Source organism: Mangifera indica, chromosome 1 (genome assembly GCF_011075055.1).
Source record: "Mangifera indica cultivar Alphonso chromosome 1, CATAS_Mindica_2.1, whole genome shotgun sequence".
Lineage (NCBI taxonomy): Eukaryota > Viridiplantae > Streptophyta > Magnoliopsida > Sapindales > Anacardiaceae > Mangifera > Mangifera indica.
In genome coordinates this window covers 4039645-4063463 of record NC_058137.1, presented here as the reverse complement: position 1 = coordinate 4063463, position 23819 = coordinate 4039645, and the positions used below count along the sequence as shown (strand labels likewise).

General features: G+C 33.8%; 4 protein-coding genes across 6 annotated transcripts; 3 read left to right on the top strand and 1 right to left on the bottom strand.

Moving 5' to 3' along the window:
* The first annotated feature begins 618 nt into the window (after window positions 1-618).
* LOC123193416 (putative homeobox-leucine zipper protein ATHB-51) lies at window positions 619-2675 on the top strand. The gene is made up of 3 exons (XM_044606404.1): window positions 619-1042; window positions 1362-1693; window positions 2247-2675. Exons 1-3 carry the CDS (start codon window positions 952-954, stop codon window positions 2505-2507), a joined length of 684 nt encoding a protein of 227 aa, XP_044462339.1. The 5' UTR covers window positions 619-951; the 3' UTR covers window positions 2508-2675.
* A 3959-nt stretch (window positions 2676-6634) lies between these two features.
* On the top strand, window positions 6635-11403 carry LOC123219398 (SRSF protein kinase 2). Its single transcript, XM_044641346.1, has 5 exons — window positions 6635-7099; window positions 7638-8606; window positions 10445-10492; window positions 10572-11007; window positions 11091-11403. The coding sequence occupies exons 1-4, from the start codon at window positions 6890-6892 to the stop codon at window positions 11004-11006; spliced, it is 1662 nt and encodes a 553-aa protein (XP_044497281.1). The 5' UTR covers window positions 6635-6889; the 3' UTR covers window position 11007; window positions 11091-11403.
* A 133-nt stretch (window positions 11404-11536) lies between these two features.
* Window positions 11537-14851, bottom strand: LOC123219404 (peptidyl-prolyl cis-trans isomerase FKBP16-4, chloroplastic). Of its 3 annotated transcripts, none has more exons than XM_044641359.1 (10): window positions 14650-14850; window positions 14418-14561; window positions 14237-14286; window positions 14091-14146; window positions 13885-13942; window positions 13115-13189; window positions 12533-12622; window positions 12209-12286; window positions 11836-11876; window positions 11537-11735 (listed from the first exon to the last, which is right to left on the bottom strand). In XM_044641359.1, the coding sequence occupies exons 1-10, from the start codon at window positions 14729-14731 to the stop codon at window positions 11708-11710; spliced, it is 702 nt and encodes a 233-aa protein (XP_044497294.1). In that variant the 5' UTR covers window positions 14732-14850; the 3' UTR covers window positions 11537-11707. The 3 variants fall into 3 exon arrangements, 2 of the variants coding, with proteins under 2 accessions (XP_044497294.1, XP_044497307.1); XR_006502876.1 differs by having other exon boundaries at window positions 12517-12622; window positions 14650-14851; XM_044641372.1 differs by lacking the exon at window positions 11537-11735 and having other exon boundaries at window positions 11832-11876; window positions 12517-12622; window positions 14650-14851.
* Window positions 14852-16941: 2090 nt separating this feature from the next.
* Window positions 16942-23381, top strand: LOC123223288 (threonine dehydratase biosynthetic, chloroplastic). The gene is made up of 9 exons (XM_044646428.1): window positions 16942-17465; window positions 17915-18094; window positions 18186-18455; window positions 19606-19812; window positions 20104-20352; window positions 20426-20496; window positions 20706-20823; window positions 21821-21955; window positions 22934-23381. Exons 1-9 carry the CDS (start codon window positions 17019-17021, stop codon window positions 23072-23074), a joined length of 1818 nt encoding a protein of 605 aa, XP_044502363.1. The 5' UTR covers window positions 16942-17018; the 3' UTR covers window positions 23075-23381.
* The last annotated feature ends 438 nt before the right edge of the window (window positions 23382-23819 follow it).

Below are 23819 nucleotides of genomic sequence, written 5' to 3'. Positions count from 1 at the left end.
TCTTCCAAATCAAGGTCTTCTCGGCGAGTACCTCTTGTAAATACTATTCATGTTTTCTCAAAACACTTTTTCGAAGTCATCAATAACTTATCTATAAATATAAGCTCTCAGACAGCGAGTTAAACCATGTTAAAAAGTTCTCTAAATCTAATTCACTCACATTCTCATCATCCTTATGCAATGGACATAAAATTGCTTATCCAACTCCAACTGCCATTATTGGCATGTCTTGCGTAAAAATGTATTTCAATCATTTTGAATTATAAGTTGCATGGATATAGGTATTTTAAGTGTTCTATGCTCAAATTAGTCAAGTTAGGTGGTATTTTTTTTTAAACAACATGACTGTTAGAGGAGGATGTTACAATAACTATATATATAGGTTTCCGAGTAATATATTGAATCATGTTAAAAATCTTTTTTTGTGTAATTCACTTACATTTTAATCATCATAATCATAATTTATCTTGAGAAAAATTTAAAATTATATATTTGAGTTGATAATGAAAAATTTTATCGCTAGTTGATAAAAAAAGGAAAAAATGTGCATGAAATGGTCTCCTTTGACATAAAAAGAGTTGGCGTGAGAAGAAGAAGGCATACAGTGTCAGTGAAGAAAGGTAGGACCAGATGGAGACCTATGATTCCACACTATTCCTCATTTCATTTTCCAACCGACAACTCTCTCTCTTCATCTTCTTCTCCTCGACTTAACTGTTGCCTTGCTCCCTTAAAGTGAAGTATAAAGAACCTTCAAGTTTCTCTTCACTTTGTTGCATTGCACCCCAAAAGACAACTTCACTAACAACAACCTTACTCATCAACCTCTTCCCACGCCTCTTATCTTTGTCTTTCTCCTCGTGGTCCTTTCCATTCCTCTCTCCCAATCCCAATATTTTTACTACTCTATATAAGTCTTTGTTCATCTTTTGATTTGTTTGAAGCCAAAGCATGGATTGGAATAGCAACTTAAGAACCTTTCTTCCTCGACCCGAAACTTCTTTTGACTTCCTCTACAACTATAACTACGACCAATACTCAGGTAATTTAACTTCAGTTGTATTCACTAAGTGTCATTGCCTGTTTGCATTATTCCTTTGATTACAATCTGCAAGGTTTAATTTTTAAGAAACTTCAAGGGGAAAACTTCAGCAGCCTTTGTTACTACTACACTTGTGTATAGCACATCTCTCATGCTGTTATATTCTGGTTTTTCTGCTTTCTGGGAGATACCCCAAAAGAGTTATTTGAGCTCAAAAGAAGAAGTTAACCATTTGACCCTAAATTCTTACTCCCTAATTTTGGAACCCTTCTTTCAGGCTAATGAATCATTGTCGTTTGGGTGCTTTCTTTTTATTCAGGTATGGATATGAAGCATGCAGTAATGGCAGAGAAATCACTGGGGTTGATTCCAGGAATGGACAAGAGCAACTATGGAAGTCAGGAGAAGAAGAAGCGATTGACAACCGATCAGCTAGATTCACTGGAGAGGAGTTTCCAAGAGGAGATTAAGCTTGACCCTGATCGAAAAATGAAGCTCTCCAGGGAGCTTGGACTTCAGCCTAGACAAATCGCCGTCTGGTTCCAAAATAGGCGTGCAAGGTGGAAGGCCAAGCAGCTTGAGATGCTTTATGATGCTCTTAAACAAGAGTTTGATGCTGTCTCCAAAGAGAAGCAGAAGCTCCAAGAAGAGGTTTGCACTGTTTCAAAACTTAGCTCCTTTTCTCAGCTCTTCATGCAATTTCTTGCACAACACTATGCATATACAATCATTTCTGATTTCCCCACTTTTCTTAAGGTCATTCTCATAATATCCAATTACAAGATAACACACACAAATATATATCCATTTTTATATAAAAATTGGCACCATGATATTACTATATTTATAATATCTCGTTCAAAGTTCAGTCTCCAAAAATAGCTTTTAGATGTATCAGATAGCACATATTTCTTGCGAAAGAGCAAACAAATGAAGATTTCACACTAGCCAGAGACAGATCTTGTGACAAAAACATAAGATTGAAAAGTTCATAACTCTTGATGAAATGTGACCCCACTTTTACATTGTACAATTTCCTGCAAGAGAGACAGCCTCTTTTATGATCTGCATTTGGTCGAAAATGGAACGACAATATAAAAAAGGTTGAAATAGGAGGGCTCTTAGAACTGATCAAAAGCTTATAAAGAGTTGCAATATTTGATGCTATCGTCTGAACTTATAACTGTTATGGTTAATTACGTAGGTGATGAAGTTAAAATGTATGCTAAGAGAGCAAGCCACAAGGAAGCAAGTATCCACTGCTGGGTACACTGAAGTGTCGGGAGAAGAAACAGTTGAAAGCACATCTCTGGCAATGCGAAGCTCAAACAAGCCAAGAGGATTAAATCAACATCAAAATATTAACAATACGGAACAATGCAACTACGTTTTCAATGTTGTTGAGGAGTATAATAACCCTGCGGCATCATCTCCTTTCTGGGGTGTTTTGTCTTCTTATCCATAAGCCTTGGCTAGCTGCTAGCTGTTGTTATGCTTGTTAACTTTGGTTTACGTATCTTAATCATTTAGAGCTAATTTAGATTAGAAATTAAGTACGTACTCTTTAATAAACTTAATTAGCAAATTTTATGAATATTGTTAGTTTTATTTAATATTATTATGTTATAATTAACTCATGTTTTTCATTTGGTATAAGGTTGTTCAGATATTTCTCTAGTATATTCATACATTTATAAATTAATTTTGTTGTGAACATTAAATAATAAAGTGAGGTAGGAAAAATAAACGATAGAGAATTGTTTATAGTTGTTTGAGTTCGATCAACCATATGTTAGAATTTGTAGAAAGAATATTATCAAAAAACACTAGCTTTATCGAGAAAAATAATAATAAAGAGATAATATCCAATTGTTATAAATATGTTTTTCTTCCATATAAAGTATTACTAAAAATCGATGCATAAAATGAGTAGGAAGTAGTGGTAGTTCTTTGCTTTCCCACTCTCTAGCAACCACTAGTGCCCATTAATATTTTTTATGCATCTCATTGACTCAAATAAATGAGGGATAATGTAGCAAGTATTGAAGAGGGTGAGTAATCAAGTTTTGCTTGCATATTATAATGAAATAAATTGTCAAAATTTTCATGTGATCGGTCTAATTAATATATTGATTAAACATGTTATACTTCGTATTTTACCATTGTAATAAGGTTAAAACATTAGATCTCTTGTGTCTATAATTATTTTATTATACCACCAAATCAATTAATAAAGAGTAGTGATATATATACAAACAATATATACAATTTTATAAATAAACAACGATATATTATAATATAATTAGATAGTTTTAAATTAGAAATAAAGTAATATTCAATCATATAGTGATATATCATTATTTGTATACTAAGTTATGTATATTATTTTATTGATTTTTATATAAATCAGATAGAAAATTTTAAATCCCCAAAGATGATGTCTTTGTCTCTCAGTTGAAGATGATTTATTGTCTTTTTCTCTAACAAAGATTGCTATGAAGGGCGGGAGAGACACTGGTAAATTCATCGGAGAGGGAGGGAGGGAGAGAGACTAAGGACAAAGGCAGTCGGATTCGGTGAATTTTGTTGAAAAGTGATGACGGTTTCAAAACCTTAGGAGAAAAATTATCAATTTTCAAACTTTGTGTGTGTGTGTGTGTGTGTGATGGGGGAGAGAGAGGGGGGGGGGGGGGGGGGTGGAGGTGGAGAGGGGGAATTGTTATATTTTTAAACTAAAGAGAGAAAATATGATAAATTTTTAAAAAAAAAATATTTTTAGCTACTGTAACAGTGAATTTTAATAAAATAGTAGATATTTGGGCTTTTAAAAATAAACAGGTGGGAGTTTATGATTTCACTAAACCTTAGATGAGAATAAGTCTTTTAGCCTTTAAAAAAGTAATATTATGTGTACAAATAATAACATATTATCATATAATTTGATAATTTTAAATTAATGATAAATAATATTAATTATATGATGATATATTATTATTTTATATATAAAATTATGCACATAGTTTTATTATTTTTAAAGACTTTGTTAGTGGTGATGCAATGTCACAACAGTTGGTGGCATATTTTGTTTTTTGCTTTGTGTTTTCAAATATATAAATATATTATCAGGTATAAATTATCGAGTTTGCAAGTTTTTTTTCATAAGAGACCTATAGGCACAAATATAGGGCCAACAAGCCCAAAATGAGTCCAATGAACTAATGGATCAAGGCCTAGCAGGAAAAGCCTTAAAAGGGTTTAACAAGTCAAACCCACTTTGACAAGTAATTAACTTACCCATTAGTGTGCAACCAATAGAGTGGAGGAAGAAAATGAGCCATTACCTTCAAAATGGCTTATGGCATGTTTGATATAAAATTTTATTATCTAAATGCTGAATACCTTTTCTTTGTTGGAAAAGTTTATCTAATCATGCTTTAATTCAATTATTTTATGTGTTCAAACTTCGTTAAGTCATTAGTCAGTGTTTTACGTAGAAGAGAGAACTTATCAAAGATTACTTAAAATATATATGAATATATATACATGATGCATCACAACTCAAAAACTTTACAAAGTTTAAGAAGTATCATGTTTGTTGTTAATTTCTTCTTGAAAATGATTTGAATTAAATAACATGATAACTTCAATAGAAATGATATGAAAAAAGCAATCAATTACAAAACAAAGAGAAAATTTTGTAAAACCTAGAGTTTCTTTTATATCAAGAATCCAAAATACTTTTTTATCCTAACTAAAACTCTTTAGTCCTACTCAATGGAATGAACATTCCAAGTTATTGAATGCTTGTTCCAAGCTTCCAATCTTGCTTGTTTTGCATGGAAGGAGCTCTTTCCCCTTCCCGTTCTACCTTCCACAAATTTTAGTACTTGGAATGACATTGTTCTCCTTAGAACGACCTTATTTTTCTTTAGAATAACTTAAACATTTTTGGAACTAGCAATGACAAAATACTTAGAATGATCGTTTTGTATATATATGATACTTAGAACAACTGTCCCATGCTTGGAACAATTATATTCTGATTCTTTATCATTTTGAAACAATCGTTCAACTTTAATAGAACACCTATTCCATCTATCTTAAAATTTTAAGTTTGACACATTTTTAAATATGAGCCACTTTTATTTAACAATTTTCACCTTGACAAATATTTGCACACTTAGAAGAGTAGCTTAACTTGAAAACATGTATCTCCAACTTAAGCTCCAACCCCTTATTATTTAACATGCAATGATTTGAACCAAGTCTAAAAAAATGTTTGAACTCCTCTAACGGTTCCACGTTCATAAATATATATAATGTATAGGAATGGATTCGAGCCAAGTCAAACTCGAGCTCGCTTAAGCTTGATTTATATGGAATTGAGCTTGAGCTTAAGCTCGAGCTCGAGCTCGGCTCATTTTAAAAGAACCCAACTAGAGTTTGGTTTGAGCTCGAACTTTTAATTAGCTCGTTAGTAAAATAATTTCGTTTTGTATTAAAATTTTTAACTCCAAGTTTAACGAGCTAAACACTATAAAGCGAGAGCTCGTTTGAGCTTTAGCTTGGTTTGGGTTCGTTCGAATTGAGCTAGAGTTTCAATGAGTTTGGTTCAAATCCAGCCCTAATGATGTATTATCTTTAGTGTACACCTTCTCCAACAAAATCTTACTTGAAAAAATTAATTCTTTAATCTCGTGATATCTCACATCAATATGTTTAGTTCTTGTATGATATATTTGATTCTTTGATAGCTCAATGATACTTTAACTAAGGGTTTGTTGCTTAAAACCAATGTCCGACATCAACTATTTTAACCATAATGTTTTTTTAGTTAATTATATTACTGCTATGCATTTTGCCTCATTGATGGATAATGCTATTACATGTTCTAAAGTTGGCCTCCAATTAATTGGACTTTTTGCAACTATGAATATATAGCTTGTAGTAGGCTTTGTAATTCCTATTATACATATCTCTAGCATAAAGAATCAACATAACCCACAAAGGAAATTGAACTACTGATAATGTCAAAGAAAATTCAATAATCTTTCATACCTTTTAAATATCTAAGAGCCTGATTGTCTATCAATGTTCCTTGTTTGGATTAGTTATACATTTACTAATCAATGTAATTATATGTGTCAAATTTGGTTTAATGTAAACCATAACATACACTAAACACCCAATTGTATTAATATAAGAAACCTTTAATATAAAATGTATCTCTTCATCGATTTTCGAACTTTGATAACTAGATGATTTAAGATGATTAATCAATCAATAAAACAAATGTGATTGTGTTGATTGTTATGATTTTAAACTCTTAGTACAAGTTAAAATAATTTAAGTTTTGTCATGAAAAAGATTTATAAAAATGACGTGGAAATTATTAAGATGATGTTTGGGCACTTGATAAGGGCAAATTAGGGGCGGAATTGTCTTTGAAAATTTGTGTCATCTTTATCAGGGGGTGTTTAAAAATTTTAAAAACTTGTACCTCTTGTATAGTTTCTGAAAAGTCAGAGATGTATTTGATTTTCTCCTCAACCTGAGGGAATTAAATAAATTTTTGAGTTTGATTAGCATTAACCAAAGAGTATATCTGTTCATCCTCATCATTCCAACATATCCGCTTGAAGGCTGACACCTCACTCAACCACCATTTGTAACAGGTGAGTAATAAATCACCCAAACTTGAAAAGGATCCGGACCCGATTTGTACGCTCCATCAAATTCAAACTTTGAGGATTGCAATTTCAATCAAAGACTCTGTGTTTGCAAATGCAAGCCGATCTATTATTGTAATTTAACTCTAACCCTAACTTGAAATTTGGTCGATATTTGATGGCGGAGAGGCCGCCGGAGGATGATCGTAGCAGCGAAGAGAGCAGCGACTGCACGTCTGAGGACGAAGGAATCGAGGATTACAGGCGTGGTGGATATCATGCCGTTAGAATTGGTGACGCCTTCAAAAACGGCCGTTATGTTGTGCAATCGAAGCTCGGCTGGGGACATTTCTCCACCGTTTGGCTCGCTTGGGACACTCAAAAAACCGTAGGTGTCTCGTTCTTCTTCTGATATTGTGGCTTTAATGAAATTTAATTATTTGTTATTTGTGCTAGTACTTGTTTGTAAAATCAAATTATATTGTGCTTTGCTTTTTGTTTTTTAATTTAATTGTTTTTGTAGTTGCTCCATCTATAATGCAGGAATGCATTGTTGATTGATCTTGACATAGAGATGGTTCTGCTTTTGTTGTTTTATTTTTCGAGATATTTGTTTGTCTATCGTTCTCACTCTTTGAAGTCAATTATGTCTGGTTGCTGATGAGATGAAGAGAATAAAAAAGATATGGTATTTTTTTTTTCAATTGGTTAATGTTTGAGAAGACATAAGAACTTTCAGTTATCTGAGCCTGGATTATTTAATCAGCACGATGCCTTTATACTTTGTAGATTTTGTTTATTGAAATATCATAAAACCTCTGATATTCTTTTCTTTATTATGTATTATCTGTTCATCACATGAATTTTCTGGGAAATGTTTCTGATATTTCTTTTTACGTTCTGATTAATATGTAAAAATACCTCAGCACTATGTAGCTCTGAAGGTTCAAAAGAGTGCTCAGCACTACACTGAGGCGGCTATGGATGAGATAACTATCTTACAACAAATTGCAGAGGGAGACCCAGATGACAAAAAATGTGTAGTAAAGCTCTTGGATCATTTTAAGCATTCGGGCCCAAATGGACAACATGTTTGTATGGTTTTTGAGTACTTAGGGGATAATCTTTTGACCCTTATTAAGTATAGTGATTATCATGGAGTCCCTGTTCATAGGGTTAAAGAGATCTGTTACCATATATTAGTGGGCTTAGATTACTTGCACAGACAGCTCTCTATTATACACACTGATCTGAAACCAGAGAATATATTGCTCTTGTCCATGATAGATCCCTCTAAGGATCCCAGAAAATCAGGCGCTCCTCTCATTCTTCCCAATAAAGATAAGATTCTGTTGGAGGCTCTGGATGGGAATTCAAATGGAGGTTTGACAAGAAATCAGAAGAAAAAAGTTAGAAGGAAGGCTAAGCATGTAGCTCTGGGGTGTGTGGGGAAGGATGTTGCTACTGAAGGTGATGCAAATCCTGAAACGTTTGATGCAGTGGAGTCATCTCTTAATGCAAAATCAAGTGTGGATTTGGTGGGAGACCTGCCAAGTAGTTCTGCCAGTGGAAGTAAGGAATCAGATGCTGATGCAACAAAGGCTACTGGATCCGGGAAGCTAGGTAATAAACGGGGGAGCCGTTCTACAAGGAAGAAACTGCTCCAATCAGTAGACTTGAAGTGCAAATTAGTGGACTTTGGAAATGCTTGTTGGACGTACAAACAGTTTACGAATGATATTCAAACAAGACAGTATAGGTGCCCGGAGGTGATCTTAGGTTCTAAATATTCTACATCAGCAGATCTTTGGTCCTTTGCTTGCATTTGTTTTGAGCTTGCAACTGGTGATGTACTCTTTGATCCTCACAGCGGTGACAACTTTGACAGGGATGAGGTATGGTTGTTAATATTTAAAGCTATCATGGTTTATTGTTATGCCATTTGCACTCGGTATGATACATGTTTACATTTCTCTCTCTCTCTCAACTCTACTCCCTCCCCAAAAACCAAATTCCTGGTGAAAGTTTGTATTTGTCTCTCTTTCTGCCAATGCACCATCTTTTTTCTTGGGACATGGTATCGTACCCTTGAATGTGCCTCACACAATACTCACAGCTCAGATAATCAAATATAGCAGTTGTCCATAATGTGCTAATAAATGTGGAAGCTATAGTTGTGTGTGGTTATTATGTGATGCAGTACTGCTAATAACCTGATGTCCAAGGGAGCTTCAAAATAATGATGTTATCATTGATATAAATTAATTTGGAGGACTGGATACTTCAAGAGGCTCAAATATAAAGCTATACGCTGAAAGTTGATGCAACTTGCATTTCCAGTATTAGAATTAAGCTACTGCAGTGCTGGTTTCAGGCTTTGTAGTGCAAAACAGTCATGCTAGAGGAGAATGCAGTTGATTTATTTGGTTTTAAGAGTTCTTACAATTTGGATTATTGAGGTATGCAATGCATAATATAAAAAAAAAGATTTTTTTTTTGGGGGGAGTATTAAATGTCCCTTGAATTTTCAAATAGAGGTTGTCTTAACAGTTGGAACCCGATATAGGAAAACAAAAACTAAAAATTAGTATATCAATGTATTTGAAATTGTGTTCTTTTGTATTTTGTATGTGAAGTTTATTGAAATAAACAACTGTATTTTTAGTGGTTTTTAAGTTGTCTTTAATTAGTCTTTCCCAAAGCTGAACTCAGGTCCAGTTTTGATAAAATGCAATTTTTTCTTGTTCCTGTCTGATTTCTAAGCTGAAATACAAATATATGTGGAGAAGGGAGGAAGAATAGGTGGGGTAGGTTTAATGAAATCATGGAAGGGCCATAAAATAAACCTGTTATTATCAAAGAGTTGCTGGTGACTAAGAACTCCTTTATATCCATTGATTATCCTTAAATTATCTTGTACATTTTCTGGACTTCCAATGCAAATTTCAAAAGCTATTGGTGCGACATCTTTGTGTGATTATGGTTTAGCTGTGCTGAAAGTGAGAGCTGAGCATATTGATGATCTCTTAATCTTTTGAGGCAAGGTTGATGATGCATCAGCAGTTTCCATTTTGCCCTTTAGAAGATGAGGTACAATTATTTGTTGATTGGTTCAGTAATGATGCAATGGCAATCTTATATGCGTCTTGTGGTCTATGAAACTTGCTAGCTGTTTGGGACTCTAAAGCAAACTCAGGAGCAGTATGCCAAAAGAAGAAAAATAACATGGACAGATGAGATTTGCATGATGAGGAAAACTTGGTGGCTTCCAAACTGATAATAGTTTTCCATGAATGTTTCTCATGTTCTTTAAGCTGGAGATGGTGAATCATTTGTTATAAGCTATCCTGCATTTTCTCTGGATAGCACCGCCCGGTGGAAGTGAGAAGGTTCAAGTTTTGAGATCAGTCACTGATGTCAGAATAACTAAAGGGATCATTATATAATCACCTTTCATTTTGGTGACTAGAACTGTGTAATATCTGACAATAATATTAATGTGTTGATCTTCTGTTGGGTACCATAAAAATTTTTCGGAGGAATTTTGCATGTGCTTTTTTTTGGTTCCGTTATGCAAATGGATTTTGTTTGTGAACCCTTGTAGCATCATATAGGCTGCAAAAATCAGTGTTTTGGATTGGTTAGGTTGTTTGTGAATAGCTGCTACAGGTACATTTTAAAATATGTTTCAATCATGTTTGACCATTATTTTACTGTTTTTGGCTATATGCAGGATCACTTAGCACTGATGATGGAGCTTCTTGGAATGATGCCTCGAAAGGTGAGAAAAGTCATTATTGCCACCTTGTAAGTTGATACTTCATATCATGAGAAACTTGACTAATTTTGAGCTATTCCAGATTGCTTTAGGTGGCCGGTATTCTCGGGACTTTTTTAATAGATATGGTGATCTTAGGCATATTCGTCGGTTGCGCTTCTGGCCTCTTAATAAGGTTCTTATGGAGAAATATGAATTTAGCGAGCAAGATGCAAATAACATGACTGACTTCTTGGTTCCAATCCTTGATTTTGTCCCTGAGAAGCGGCCCACTGCAGCTCAGTGCCTTCTTCATCCATGGATGAATGCAGTCCCTTGTAGCTTAGAGCCATCTATGCCTGCTACCCAAAATCATGCTGCTGACAATCTCAAGTCTGAGAAAAAAGAGAGAGAGAAGGATGAGAGAGAGGCAATGGAAGCTGGAATGAGTAATATTTCTATCAGTGTGGATTTAAAATCAGGCAAAGATACGGAGTCTAGCAGTAAAACCACGAAGGTTTTATCTAGCAATACCTAAGGTATGACTCAGCCACATCCGCTCTTCTTGCATTGCAGGGCACTGATTCCTTCCCCTTGTGGTCTGATCTTCCATGTTGTTCAGCGGTTGGACGCAGAAGGGATACCTTTTGATTCGAATCCTTGCAAGAGCTCGAGTACAACAAAAGCTTAAGAAGGATAAGTGCATGCACAATTATTTGTTGGGGTATATACATCTCCTACTTTATATCTTTTATCTTTATTTTTATATATTTATTTTTATAATTGTTATTGTTCAATTTATTGTGTGATCAATGTAGTAAGGCACTGCATGCCATTCTTATATATATATATATATATATATATCTCTTTGATCATGCTACATTACTTGTAAGAAAAAAAGTTCATTTATTTTTAATTCAGACTTTTGAGTAGTATCCTAGTGTAAATCTGACCCCCTTTTGATACATTGAATGCCAATTACACTTTCGAAATCTTATAGCAATATGCAATGAGTGAAGATTATACTTCTGGGGAAAGATTTTCCGGAATTTCGCAGCAGAAATCATATAGAAGGGAGCAATCTTCAAATATATTACACTCTGGAAAACAATATACAAAGCAATATTCACTAGTGTGTTATAGACACCAATTACAGAATTATTGATCATTTGTGCTAAAAATATATAGCAAATTCTTAATGAGTGGGAAGATCATACTGCTGTGTGGTTCATGAGAGGTTTAACCTTCAACAATTTTCACAGGAGTTCTGCCGAAACAAGGTAGGAGTTAGAATAACCCACAAAAAACGATAACACTAGTGTAAATAGTAGTGTACAAAAGAAGTGGTTTTAGAATCCATCACTCACCCAAATGGACTTTGTTTGATTGATAGTAGTTCTACATCCAACTGCACATTCAAAACCAATGACATCACTGGAAAGGTAGGAATGTAACAGCAGATTTACAAATAACTACTCTTAACAACATAAGCTTAAAATATTTTGGAAGATTTGAAGCTTAATGTGGTTCATCTCAATCGACTTTATGAACCCTGAAACAAAAAAAATTTCCAAACTGAAATTTAATGTAATTTGCCACCAGCTCTTGATATTAGTTCTCCCAACAACTAAAAGAAACAGCTGGTTGAAACAAAATTTGACCATAACCATCTAGGTTACAGAATCAGTCCATGCCAAGTGTAATAGTGAATATCGATGACCAAGAATCAACAGCTGGTACCTCAATTGTTGCATTCGGAGGGATTTCCTGGACTCCTTTACTTCCATAAGCGAGCTCCGGAGGAACTATTAGCAGCCGCTGCAAAACATAGCAGAATAAACTGGATTGAATTTGTATCATCAACATTGAAGTAGAAAGCTAAATGCTTGTTAGCCTGACAATGCCGCGGATGAGTAATAAACTAATAATAGGAAATCATGAAAGTCTGCTAAATCATAATGACTGGCCCTTCTCTTTAAGAAAATCAAATATAAACATATATGATTAGTAGGAAATTATAAGAAGAAAGCATGGATGTTGAGACTAACAAGAAACTGGTCTAACCTGCCCTCCAACATGCATCCCTTCAACCCCAAGGTCTAATCCTTTAAGGACATTTCCTCTCTCGGATTGACCCACATCAAACCCGTAAGGCTGCATCAGTACAAGTGTAGCAGCATTATTAAAAGTAGAAGAACAGTAAGTACAATCTTATCATTCTTATATTATTATGGATATCTCTAGCAAGGATGCTGAATTAACAGCAGCTGTCAAGTTATCTTCTTTGTCAAAACAAGGAATAATTAATCGCGCAAGAGTTAAAATTTACTATTGGTCCAACCTGTAACTTTCGGAATATGAACAATATTACTACGAGATAGTATGCCAAAGATGATCAAGCCTGAGCTTAACACTAGAACATGTATAATCTTCCAGAAGTCCAATACATTTATACAGAAGAAACTTTTATCCCCATAAAAATACTGACCTAAAATGCCAGTAACATAATTAGCATTCTGCGTGCGCAATGTCAATAGTTTGCATCTTATTCATTGTTCTATCACAGTGATGACAAATTGAGGAAAGATTCAACAAAATGTTTTCTGGTTACCCAAGTATCAGTGGAGAGTGAGAAGGGCTTCTTACCGTGCCGCCACCGATACCAAGTCCTTGTCTACTAGTCATAAAAGTGATATTCTTCCATTTGGCAACATAGTGAACCTACAGCATCAGATAAACATAGATAAATGACTTTATAAGTAACTTTATTCAGAGTACATTAGTATTAACACAATTCTGTTGCCCATTATTTAACAGAATATTACTGCACTCTTCACGATTTGAGCATATATCAAGATCTTTTCTGTCCTAATTTTTTCTTAGCTTTCACAAAGTGTTCAAAACTAGACCATTGATCTTAGAACATTCTCTCACGGTCAATGGATAGCAACAGGAGTTGAAAGAAACGTCAGAATTTTTTATTAGACTAGACTCACGCATCCGGTCTTAACACTTTCAAATACCTGCAGACCAAAGGTAAACAAACTTGGAATCATTTCAAGTATTACTATTGAAAGACATCAGTGAATCTGAAATTCTCATATCAGAAAGTTTATGTTCCATGTGAAGTTCTCATATCAAGAATTTCCTCTATTTCACTGGTCCTTGGCAATATCAATAAGTGAGTATAAAGATTTTATAAAACAGAGAAAAAATAGCATTGTTTTTGAAGAAGTCTGACAGGGATTTCTTGGTGGGCAAAGCATCAACAAGTTTATGGGTGCCTGAGAAAAACATTACACCTTTTATCGGCTAAATATATAAATGATATGAGTATTGATATTGCTACTTCCTATCTGTCTAGTTGAAACTGTAATGTGATTAAAAATTAAAATATAACTGAGTCACAACCATACTGCAACCCTGGATCCTTTCTTCGCTACCGGTCCACTTCCAACCTTCAAGTCATAGTACCTGAAGGATAATACCATCAGAATCCAGTAAAAACGTGTAATTACATGTGATTATAGCATCCAAGGCAATAAGAAAACGACAAAACCATAAAACTATGGGTGAAAACAGAATGACAGAATTTCACTAGTAAACATGACGGTATACTAACTTTAAACCATTGGGAAGCGTTTTGTATTCGCTCTCTGGTATTTTGGCTCCTTTAAGCTGCATCAACAGCAAAACAATAGCACAATTTCACCACATTAAAGATGTTACATTTAGCAGAACATTATTCACTTCAAACAGGAAACTTACAGCTCTTTTGCTAACAGCTTCAGTAATGTCACAGACAAAAATTTCCGCAGCTGCCCCATAAACAGAGTAAATAAGACTTTGCACATATAATTCATTTGAGGAAAAAATCATCAGATGGTTTGATCAAATAATATAATTGAAGGTAGATAAGATATTATAGAGATATGAAGAGAGAAAGAACCAGCAATAAGGAAGGAACCAATGAGTGCCCTCCTGGCCCCATGTTGTGAAGAAAGTATTGTTGGTTTTGCAGTTTCATTTGGTGAAGAAAATGAGCAGTGACAAGGCAGGAACACACTTGAGTTTGCTTTGGATGCTCTCTTCCCTGAAGATTAAACATGTTGTTATAATTAGCATTGTCAAAGAATCACAAAAACTCGAAGTTGCATGCACAGAGAATAAAGAGAGAATACTTGAGATGGGACTGGAAATAAGAGGGTTGTGAAGGAAAGTAGATGGGTGGTTTTGATAGCAGGGAAAGGAGAAGAGCTCCATTGATTTGATTTAGTTACGAGCTGAGGATATAATTTTGGTTGGGTTTGGCCTTTGAGTTGTCATAAAGAGGAGATAGAATGTTCAAAGTCATCCACAAACTAGGCACTTCAAAGCACAAAAAAAATCATGATATAGAATGTCGTTTAACATTGGCGAAACACTATGTCCCACCAAAACTTTGTTGCGATGCAACTTCTCACCCATTAAGTTTAGAAAGTTCGTTTGTCTATTCCATAAATGTAATGCCCATTAGCATATTTATCCCACCCGAGAATTATTTTACAAGTAATGTTATATATATATATATTAGTATATAATTTAAATATACAGATAATATATTATCATATAATTAAGTGTTATATTTTTAATTTAAAATTATTAAATTATATGATAAAACATTATTTATATACTTAAATTATAAATAAAAAACGTAAACATATTATTTTATTGTTATTTTATATACGATAAATAAGGGAAAACAACTTTATAATTATTTAAGTTACTCTACCAATTGAAATAATATTTATTTATTTATAGGAAATGACACTTCCAGTATCTATTGGATTTATTATTATTTTTTTCATACTAATTGAGTTTGAGCTATAGATAAGATAAACAGTCAAGACACATGATAGGTTAAAGATACCGTCAATTTCTATAATATTCTGTTTTGGTTGAAAGACTTATTCCAGCTTAAGGTATAGTGAAATCTTAAACTCCTACCTTCTAACTTTTAAAAATTCTAAATTTCTATCAAAAAACTCAGTTAGGGTTAGAGATAAAACTATTATTTATTAAAAATTTAAAAGTTTTATTATATGTTTCTCTCTAGGTTTAAAAACTTACAATTTTCCTCTAACCCAAAGTTTGAAAACTAACAAATACCTCATAGGGTTTGTTCTTATTCTCTCCAGCGTCGATTCATCGTCTCCAATGGTCGGTTGTCCTCTCTTACCTTATCTCTCCCTCCAATCACTCTCCGTTCCTTCTTCGGTTGTCTTTAGTTGAGACGAAGATGAAATTGTTTTTGTTTGAGATGAAGACGATGTATCGTCTTTGTCTTGATTGAAGGCGGTCAAAATGAGAAGGGTGAGTGACTAGAGGGAGACATAAGGTCAGAGGGAGGATGATTGAAGGTCGAAGACGACAAATTGGTGTTAGAGAGAAAATAAACAAACCTTAAGGAGTGTTTGCAATTTTCAAACATTGGGTTAGAGGAAAAATTATAAGATTTCTAAACCTGAAAAGGAAAATAAGATAAAACTTTAAATTTTAAAATCTTTTAAGAAATGATTATTTTACTTTTAATTTTAACTAAAAATTTTAATAAATATTTAATTATAAATAAATATTTAAGTTTTTAAAAATTAAAAAATAGGAGTATGAGATTTTCCCATAACTTAAATCTCTTGGCCTTTTGTTTTTGTTGTCATATTTTTCATTGTCGTTTTATGTAAGTTTGAAATTTGGTCTTATTTAGGACTCCCTTCATTTTTAACTATAAATTAAGGCAAATGACTTTGTTCCACCCAAACTTTTCCAAAAGACTATTTCCCACCAAGTAATTTTGCCATTCAAGTTGCCTTTATTCATTCCTCCAACCTGTCTGAATAAAACCGAGAAATTCCATAATGATTAAATGAAGACAACTCCGTAGATTGTTTCATGTCTTGACTAACAATAGAAATTACGTATTAAAATAAATGACTTCAAGAAATTGATTTCGAGAGGAAAAAAAAAAAAACGTGTAAAATACCTTTCATGCTTTTCCACAATAATCAAAATTTTGGTTAGAGAGGTCTTCGTAGCTCCATCGTTGTCTAACTCAATTTTGATATGTTTATAAATTTATTGAAAAGATAAGAATTTAATTTTGATAAATTATTAAAAAAATTAAATTCATATTTTTTATATATAAAATACTTTTATATTTATGTTTACAACTATTCCTACAAACTCACCGGTCAAACTTACTGTTTATGGTAAAAAAAGAACAAACTCTAGTCACGAGCTTTACAAACTGCCTCTTCTTTGAAAGGGGTATTTCTACATTCACATTTAATTTTACAGAAATCTCAGTCATCCTCACTTCCAAAATGCCACGTATTAAATTAATCCAAGTTTCGCTCTTTCGTAGTAGGTCAAATTTCCAAAACAAACGAGCAACCGCGTGTGTGTGTGTATATATATATATATATATATTCAAAGGTTACATTTTCAAAAGTCCCTTGCCTCTCTCAACTCAAAAACATTCACCGCAGCCACCCGAAGCCCCAGCCGCCTCGCAATGGAGTCACTCCGGTTGATGCCACCAAACTATCCTCTCCTCCGCCCGGACCTTTCTGGAAAGGCCCATCCGCCATTCTCTACCGGCTACTACCTCTCCACCGCCAAAAAAGTGCAGTACATAAAGGCCACCCTGTCCAAACCAACGGCGGAGATCTCACCTGCCGTTACTTCTCGCGAAAATACGTTACTATCGCCGCATCCTCCGTCATCCACGAAGAAAGTGTCCTCGAATTCTTTGCAGTATCCGTCCGGTTACCTCGGTGCAGTACCGGAGCATAGGGTTAACGACGACGGTGACAACGTTACTAATGCCATGAGTTATTTGACCAATATACTCGCATCCAAGGTATATGACGTCGCAATCGAATCACCGTTAGATTTCGCGCCAAAGTTGTCTGAGCGAATTGGCGTTAAGCTTTGGCTAAAGAGAGAAGATTTACAGCCTGTAAGTTGGACTTTTAATTAGTTATTTTATTTCAATTTCAACTCGTTTCGTCCAACTTTAGTGAACTATGTGCATGTTTTTTCAGTTTGTATGATTATTGTCTTTTTATTTTACAAGAATTTTAATGTTTCACAAGTTTATGCTTTATTTTAAGCGTTTTAGTTTTAGAAACATGAGTATTACAACATGCATTTCATCTTGTTTATATCTTATCATTATTTTTTAATTCATTGAATTCCTGTTTTGATATAATCAATTCAGGCAGAATTATTTCTCCTATTCAAATTCAATTTCAATTATATGCAACCAGATGGGACTTAGGTTTTTGATTGTTGGAATGTAGTCGGTAACCACTTGGATGAATCAGTTAGCTGGACTACTATGTTTGAATTGGGAACATATCTTTATTATGAAATCAAGTTATGCTTAAAATGGTTTGGGTTTCTTAGGTTTTCTCGTTCAAGATCCGTGGAGCATATAACATGATGGCAAAACTTCCAAGGGATCAATTGAAAAGTGGCGTTATCTGCTCATCCGCTGGAAATCATGCTCAAGGAGTTGCATTTTCTGCCAAGACACTAGGCTGCGATGCTGTGATTGTTATGCCCGTGACCACGCCAGAAATTAAGGTACATTTTGTATGAATGAGTTGGTAATTGTTGTGTTACAAAATTGTGGCTTGTCAATTGAAATGTGGGTTTTCTTATAAAAATTTTACAGTGGCAATCTGTTGAGAGGTTGGGAGCAAAAGTTATTCTTGTGGGGGATTCCTATGATGAGGCACAGGCTTACGCTAAAAAACTGGCCAAAGAGGAGGGCCGTACATTCATACCTCCTTTTGATCATCCAGATGTAATCATGGGGCAGGGAACAGTTGGGATGGAAATTATACGTCAAATGCAAGAGCCATTGCATGCAATCTTTGTGCCTGTTGGGGGTGGTGGGCTAATTGCTGGTATTGCTGCTTATATAAAGAGGGTGTCTCCGCAGGTCTGTTGGTTGTTGTGTAAGAGCTCATTGACAGTTTTCATTCTGTTATGATTTGTGAGGCATTGTTGTTTCCTGGTTGAAAATATTGTTTTCATGATGCTGAGCATACAAAAACCCTAGAATAAATTTTAGTTTTTTTCACTCATGCCTTTTCATGTTTAAATTTTTAAAGAGAGGGCTAATTTCAGTAATTTTATTCAAATGAAATTTCCTTTGGTGTTAGATTGGCATGATCAGGATGCAGGCTCATGGTTTCCAGAATTAATTTAAATTAAAATTCCTATTCTGATTCATCAACATTCATCCGGTTCAAAATATATGATGCTCACCTTTGCTACACTATTAACAAATTTTCTTTTTAAGCTTATGCTTTGAACTGTTGTGTAATGGGGAATTATTCTGTGATGTGTTATTAGAAGTTTCTTTAAGCAGAGAATGATCTAATAAGGCTTAGTAGAAGTCATTGTGCTTTGTTAAGTCCTGTCTGAGTTGCTTGTGCAATCCTGATACTGCTTTCAAATTTTCAAAATATAGAATATCGATCAAACTTGTACAAGTTTGCTCAAAAGCAAACTGTGTTTGTCCTATTTAAATGATCAATATACTTATTGGCTTAGATTGTTGATAGGCTTGACTATGTAAAACAATGTGGAAGAGGACATAATGATGTTGACTGAAACTAAAAGGTTATTTCTTTTATCATAGTTTTCTGTTTTTTTATTTATCATTCTTGAATATTATCTTTTTGCCTGAAGTGCTAGAGTCAGCTCAATTCCTATTGCTACTTGACTTTTGACCATACATATCAAAAGTGATATTGTTACATTCATGCCTTCTAGGTTCATTGTTTAAAATTTCTTCATATACTAATTCATTCTAATTGAGAATGTAACAAATCACAGGAAGAATTTTTTTTTTCTCAGTTCTCTTTTGCCACTCCCAACTCCTGATCAATTTCTGCACTGAATGTATCACACTTTACTGATTCTAATTTCAGTGTAAAATGTTTTCGGAGCAGTGCCTTTAGATTGAGTATCAAATCAATAACTTTGCTCTTTTGCCCTTTAACTTGAACTTGTGTCTCATTAATCTTTGTCTTACTACAACACACTATAAATTAAGGCAATTCAATGTGATATCATTAATATAGGTTAAAATTATTGGAGTGGAGCCTTCTGATGCAAATGCAATGGCATTGTCACTACATCATGGTGAAAGGGTTATGTTGGACCAAGTTGGGGGTTTTGCAGATGGTGTGGCTGTTAAAGAGGTTGGTGAAGAAACCTTCCGTTTATGTAAGGAATTGGTAGATGGTGTGGTACTTGTCAGTCGTGATGCTATCTGTGCATCGATAAAGGTGAGGCTAAAGATCAGGTGGTGTTTTACACTTAAGGCAGAAAATAAAGTATTTTGCTTTTATAGTTAGTACTGTAGTTGTATTTTTTATCAAAATCATTATGCTTCCCGAAACATGCTAGTTTGGCTCATTCAATCAAAATAGCCGTAAGTTTCTAAATTTGCTAAAGTTGCCTGTTAAAGATTTTGGTACATTTATAAATGCAATTTAATGGAGAAATGATGACCATCCTTGAGAATTGATGTAGAGTTTTAGCCCAGATCGATTTACAATGACAATTATGGTGTGTAGGACATGTTTGAGGAGAAAAGAAGCATTTTGGAACCTGCAGGTGCACTTGCCCTTGCTGGAGCTGAAGCATACTGCAAATATTATGGTCTCAGCGGAGAAAATGTTGTAGCTATAACCAGTGGGGCAAACATGAACTTTGATAAATTGAGGGTGGTGACTGAACTTGCTAATGTTGGTAGGCAACAAGAGGCTGTCCTTGCAACTATCATGCCAGAGGAGCGTGGGAGTTTCAAACAATTTTGTGAACTTGTAAGTAGTTCTTCCTAACGAACTTCAATGAAAATTTATTGTTGAATGACCTGAAAGTCACTGGGATTGGCAGGTGGGCCCTATGAATATCACTGAGTTCAAATACCGATATACTTCTGATAAAGCAGCTGTAGTTTTATACAGGCAAGTGACTTAAGTCTTAATCAACAATAACAAAATAACTAATTCTTCAGTTGAAGTTGTTTATACTAGGTGTTATTATTATTTATTTGGTATTCAGATGTAATTGCCAATCTAACAACTGCATTTGGTAGTTAAAAGAGGTCATTTCTTAATCATTATTATGTTAAGAAGCAATAATAGTCAAAATCCTTTCTATATTTTAAATGCAGTGTTGGTGTTCACACGGTTGCTGAACTTGAAGCAATGCGGGAGCGAATGGAATCTTCTCAACTTAAAACTGACAATCTCACATCAAGTGACTTGGTTAAAGATCACTTGCGTTATTTGGTAATTATAGTCTTTTTCTAGATCTCAGTTTTTAGTTGAATTGGATGCTTATTTACTGTATGATGTTTATCAGGCTTTGGAAGTATTTAAATGTCTGTTATTGGTGCAAATTAATATTTGTTTACCCAAGGCCTCTGAAATGCCTTCTAGTACTGTTACTTGGTTTGAGATCACAGTTCCTTTCTCTTACTCTCTGTTGTTCGGTTACTTGAGACCCCTTAAATGTTTTCTAGTGGTACACATTAGTTTGACATTGCAGTTTCCTTCTCATGCTTTCTCTCTCTCAACATATTAACTTAGAGTTATACTTAATAACCCATTCTTATTCCTAAAGATAGATCAGGGAGTGATATTTCTGAAAGAGTCATGTGCTCTGCTTATACAAGAAACCACATAATTTTGCATTTAGAAGCTAAAAACAGCAGTATTTTCTAGTGTATATTAAAGCCGTCCCAAGTAGTTCTTATGTTTTAATATGTCCATCTATGAATCTGTGTTAACAGACATCAGCACAGAAACAACACTGGTGTTTTTTTGTCCTATCCAATCCAAAATTTGAACAGTTCATTCATTCATGAGAACAATAGATTGGTTATTACTTCACCCTTGAATCATGAAGAATGAGTTAATGGTATCACTTCACTATATCTGTAGTCATTTACTCAACCATGGGTAGTGGAACTTAGGTGCTGTTTCTGTTTCCTGGTTGTCCTGCACTCTTTTAGATAAGAAGTCTCGACTCACATTTCCTATATTTGTGCTTTCTAAGGACCAAATCATATGGTTGGGGAGCCCAGTGCATTTTTCATTCATTTTTATTCTTCGACAGAGTAGCAAAAAACCTTTCCTTGAAAAAGGTTATTTTTGAAGTGCCTTTGAAATCACTCTTCTGATAACAAAAATGGCAATACTAAGTATTCTCTCCAAAAGTTGGTGTTCGGCATATGTATTGTGTGCAATTTTGCTACAAGTTCATTTATCTCTGTTTTTTTTCCAGATGGGTGGCAGATTAAATGTTGCAGACGAGGTCCTTTGTCGTTTTGATTTCCCAGAGAGACCTGGTGCTTTGATGAAGTTCTTGGACGCTTTTAGTCCGCAATGGAATATTAGCTTGTTCCATTACCGAAGTCAGGTGGGCTTCCAAACCTTTTGTTCATTATAAAGTTTTATAGTTTGTGGACCAAGGGCAAAGAGGAACTGAATTCAGGAGGTCTAAGTTCAAATCGCAAATATAAATTAAATTAAAAAAAAAATAAAAAACCTAGTTTAAGATTAATTCATAATGTTGAAAATCGATATTATCTACAACTATTGGAGAAGTAACACTTGGAGCTATAAATGAGAGAAAACATTATATCTAAAGGTCATGATGTCAAGGCAACATAGAAATCATAGATTTGCATGAATTTTAGTGACCAATTTTTTTAACAGTGCACAACATTGATGGTCTTTGTTCTAAAATTGGAACCTTTTTCTTTTATTTATTTATTTTTCTGGTCATCACCAATTGAGACATGATTCCTCTTAGTATTACACACTTTTGAATACACAATTAGATGCGTATACGATGTGTCATCATTTAATTGAGTATTATTTTATCCTTAATTCAAAATCACTCAATCACCTGATGACACATTATTTGTAATTGTATACCTAATAGTGTACTCAAAAGTGTGTGCACATAATTTTATTGTATAACAAATTCTTCTTGTCTAGAACATATAAAAAACCTTGCACCAAGGAAAACTTTAATATATATTCTAAATCAGGATTTTTAGTATGTATTCCCCATGTAAGGAATTAAGTTGATCCAACAATATGCATATTCAAGATTTATACCAAAACTTGTTAAGGACAGATTCAAGCTTATTGCCCTCAAACCCTATAAAGATATCTACCATACCATGTCAATACATTAACAAAGCAAAGCATGAGACTTTATAGCAAATTTAGTAATTTTTAAGGCACATAAATTTTCATTTTTGTTTTCTCCAAAGTTCCGGACGGTGTGCCTCCCCTGCACTCCATGTGGCTTCACCTTTGGAGTGCAGCATGCGAAGGAATTTTTTCCCATAATGATTAAGTAACTATTTAATTTCCTGTGCAACAGGGTGAAACTGGTGCCAATGTATTGGTAGGAATCCAGGTTTTGGAGAATGACATGGAAGAGTTCCAGAATCGTGCCAACAGTCTGGGGTATGACTATGTAGTTGTAACTAATGACGACCACTTCCAACTTTTGATGCATTGACAGGCTGCTCAGCCACTATAGATCCTTCAGATTATATGGGCAGACTCCTTAACTAGAAGAGAAAAGAGAGACGCAAAGGACCTCCGGATCACCTTACTCTATTGAGAAGTGAGTTACGCCTTTAAATGTCTTTTTCCTCGTATCTATGTATTATAATTATGTCCCAAATGAGAACCGATCCAGTTGTATTTGGTTGTCGGTGAGTTCCTATTTAAATCCTTGTGAAATGATATGGCTTCGTGATTGGATATACCTTTTATTAAGCAGGGAGGTTTCTAATAAATTTAAAGGAGATTTTGTTTTTAAAGATTAAGATTGAAAAGGAGGTAAATATGCTTATATTTTTAATTTGAAATTCCGTTTATATATGGTTGAAAATAGGATATAATATATGATACCATTCAAAGGCATTACAAGTTGATATATTTAGGAGTCTTTGGTTGAAAGTTTATAAAGATTATTTTGGTATTTATCTTTTATTAGTTAAATTATTTTATTTGTTTTATAAGGTTTATAAAATTTATAATAATTCTCGTAATTTTTATTATCAATAATGATGTAATATAAAATATAAAAGGTAGTATAAGAGAAAATTTGATTATTATTTTAATTTTATATATTGAAAGATTATCAAAATAATTATGATTTTATTATACTATATCTTTATTTATTAATTTTTTCAAAGTAAAAATAATTTTATTTTCAATTAATATAATAAATAACATAAAAATATTTTAGAATAATT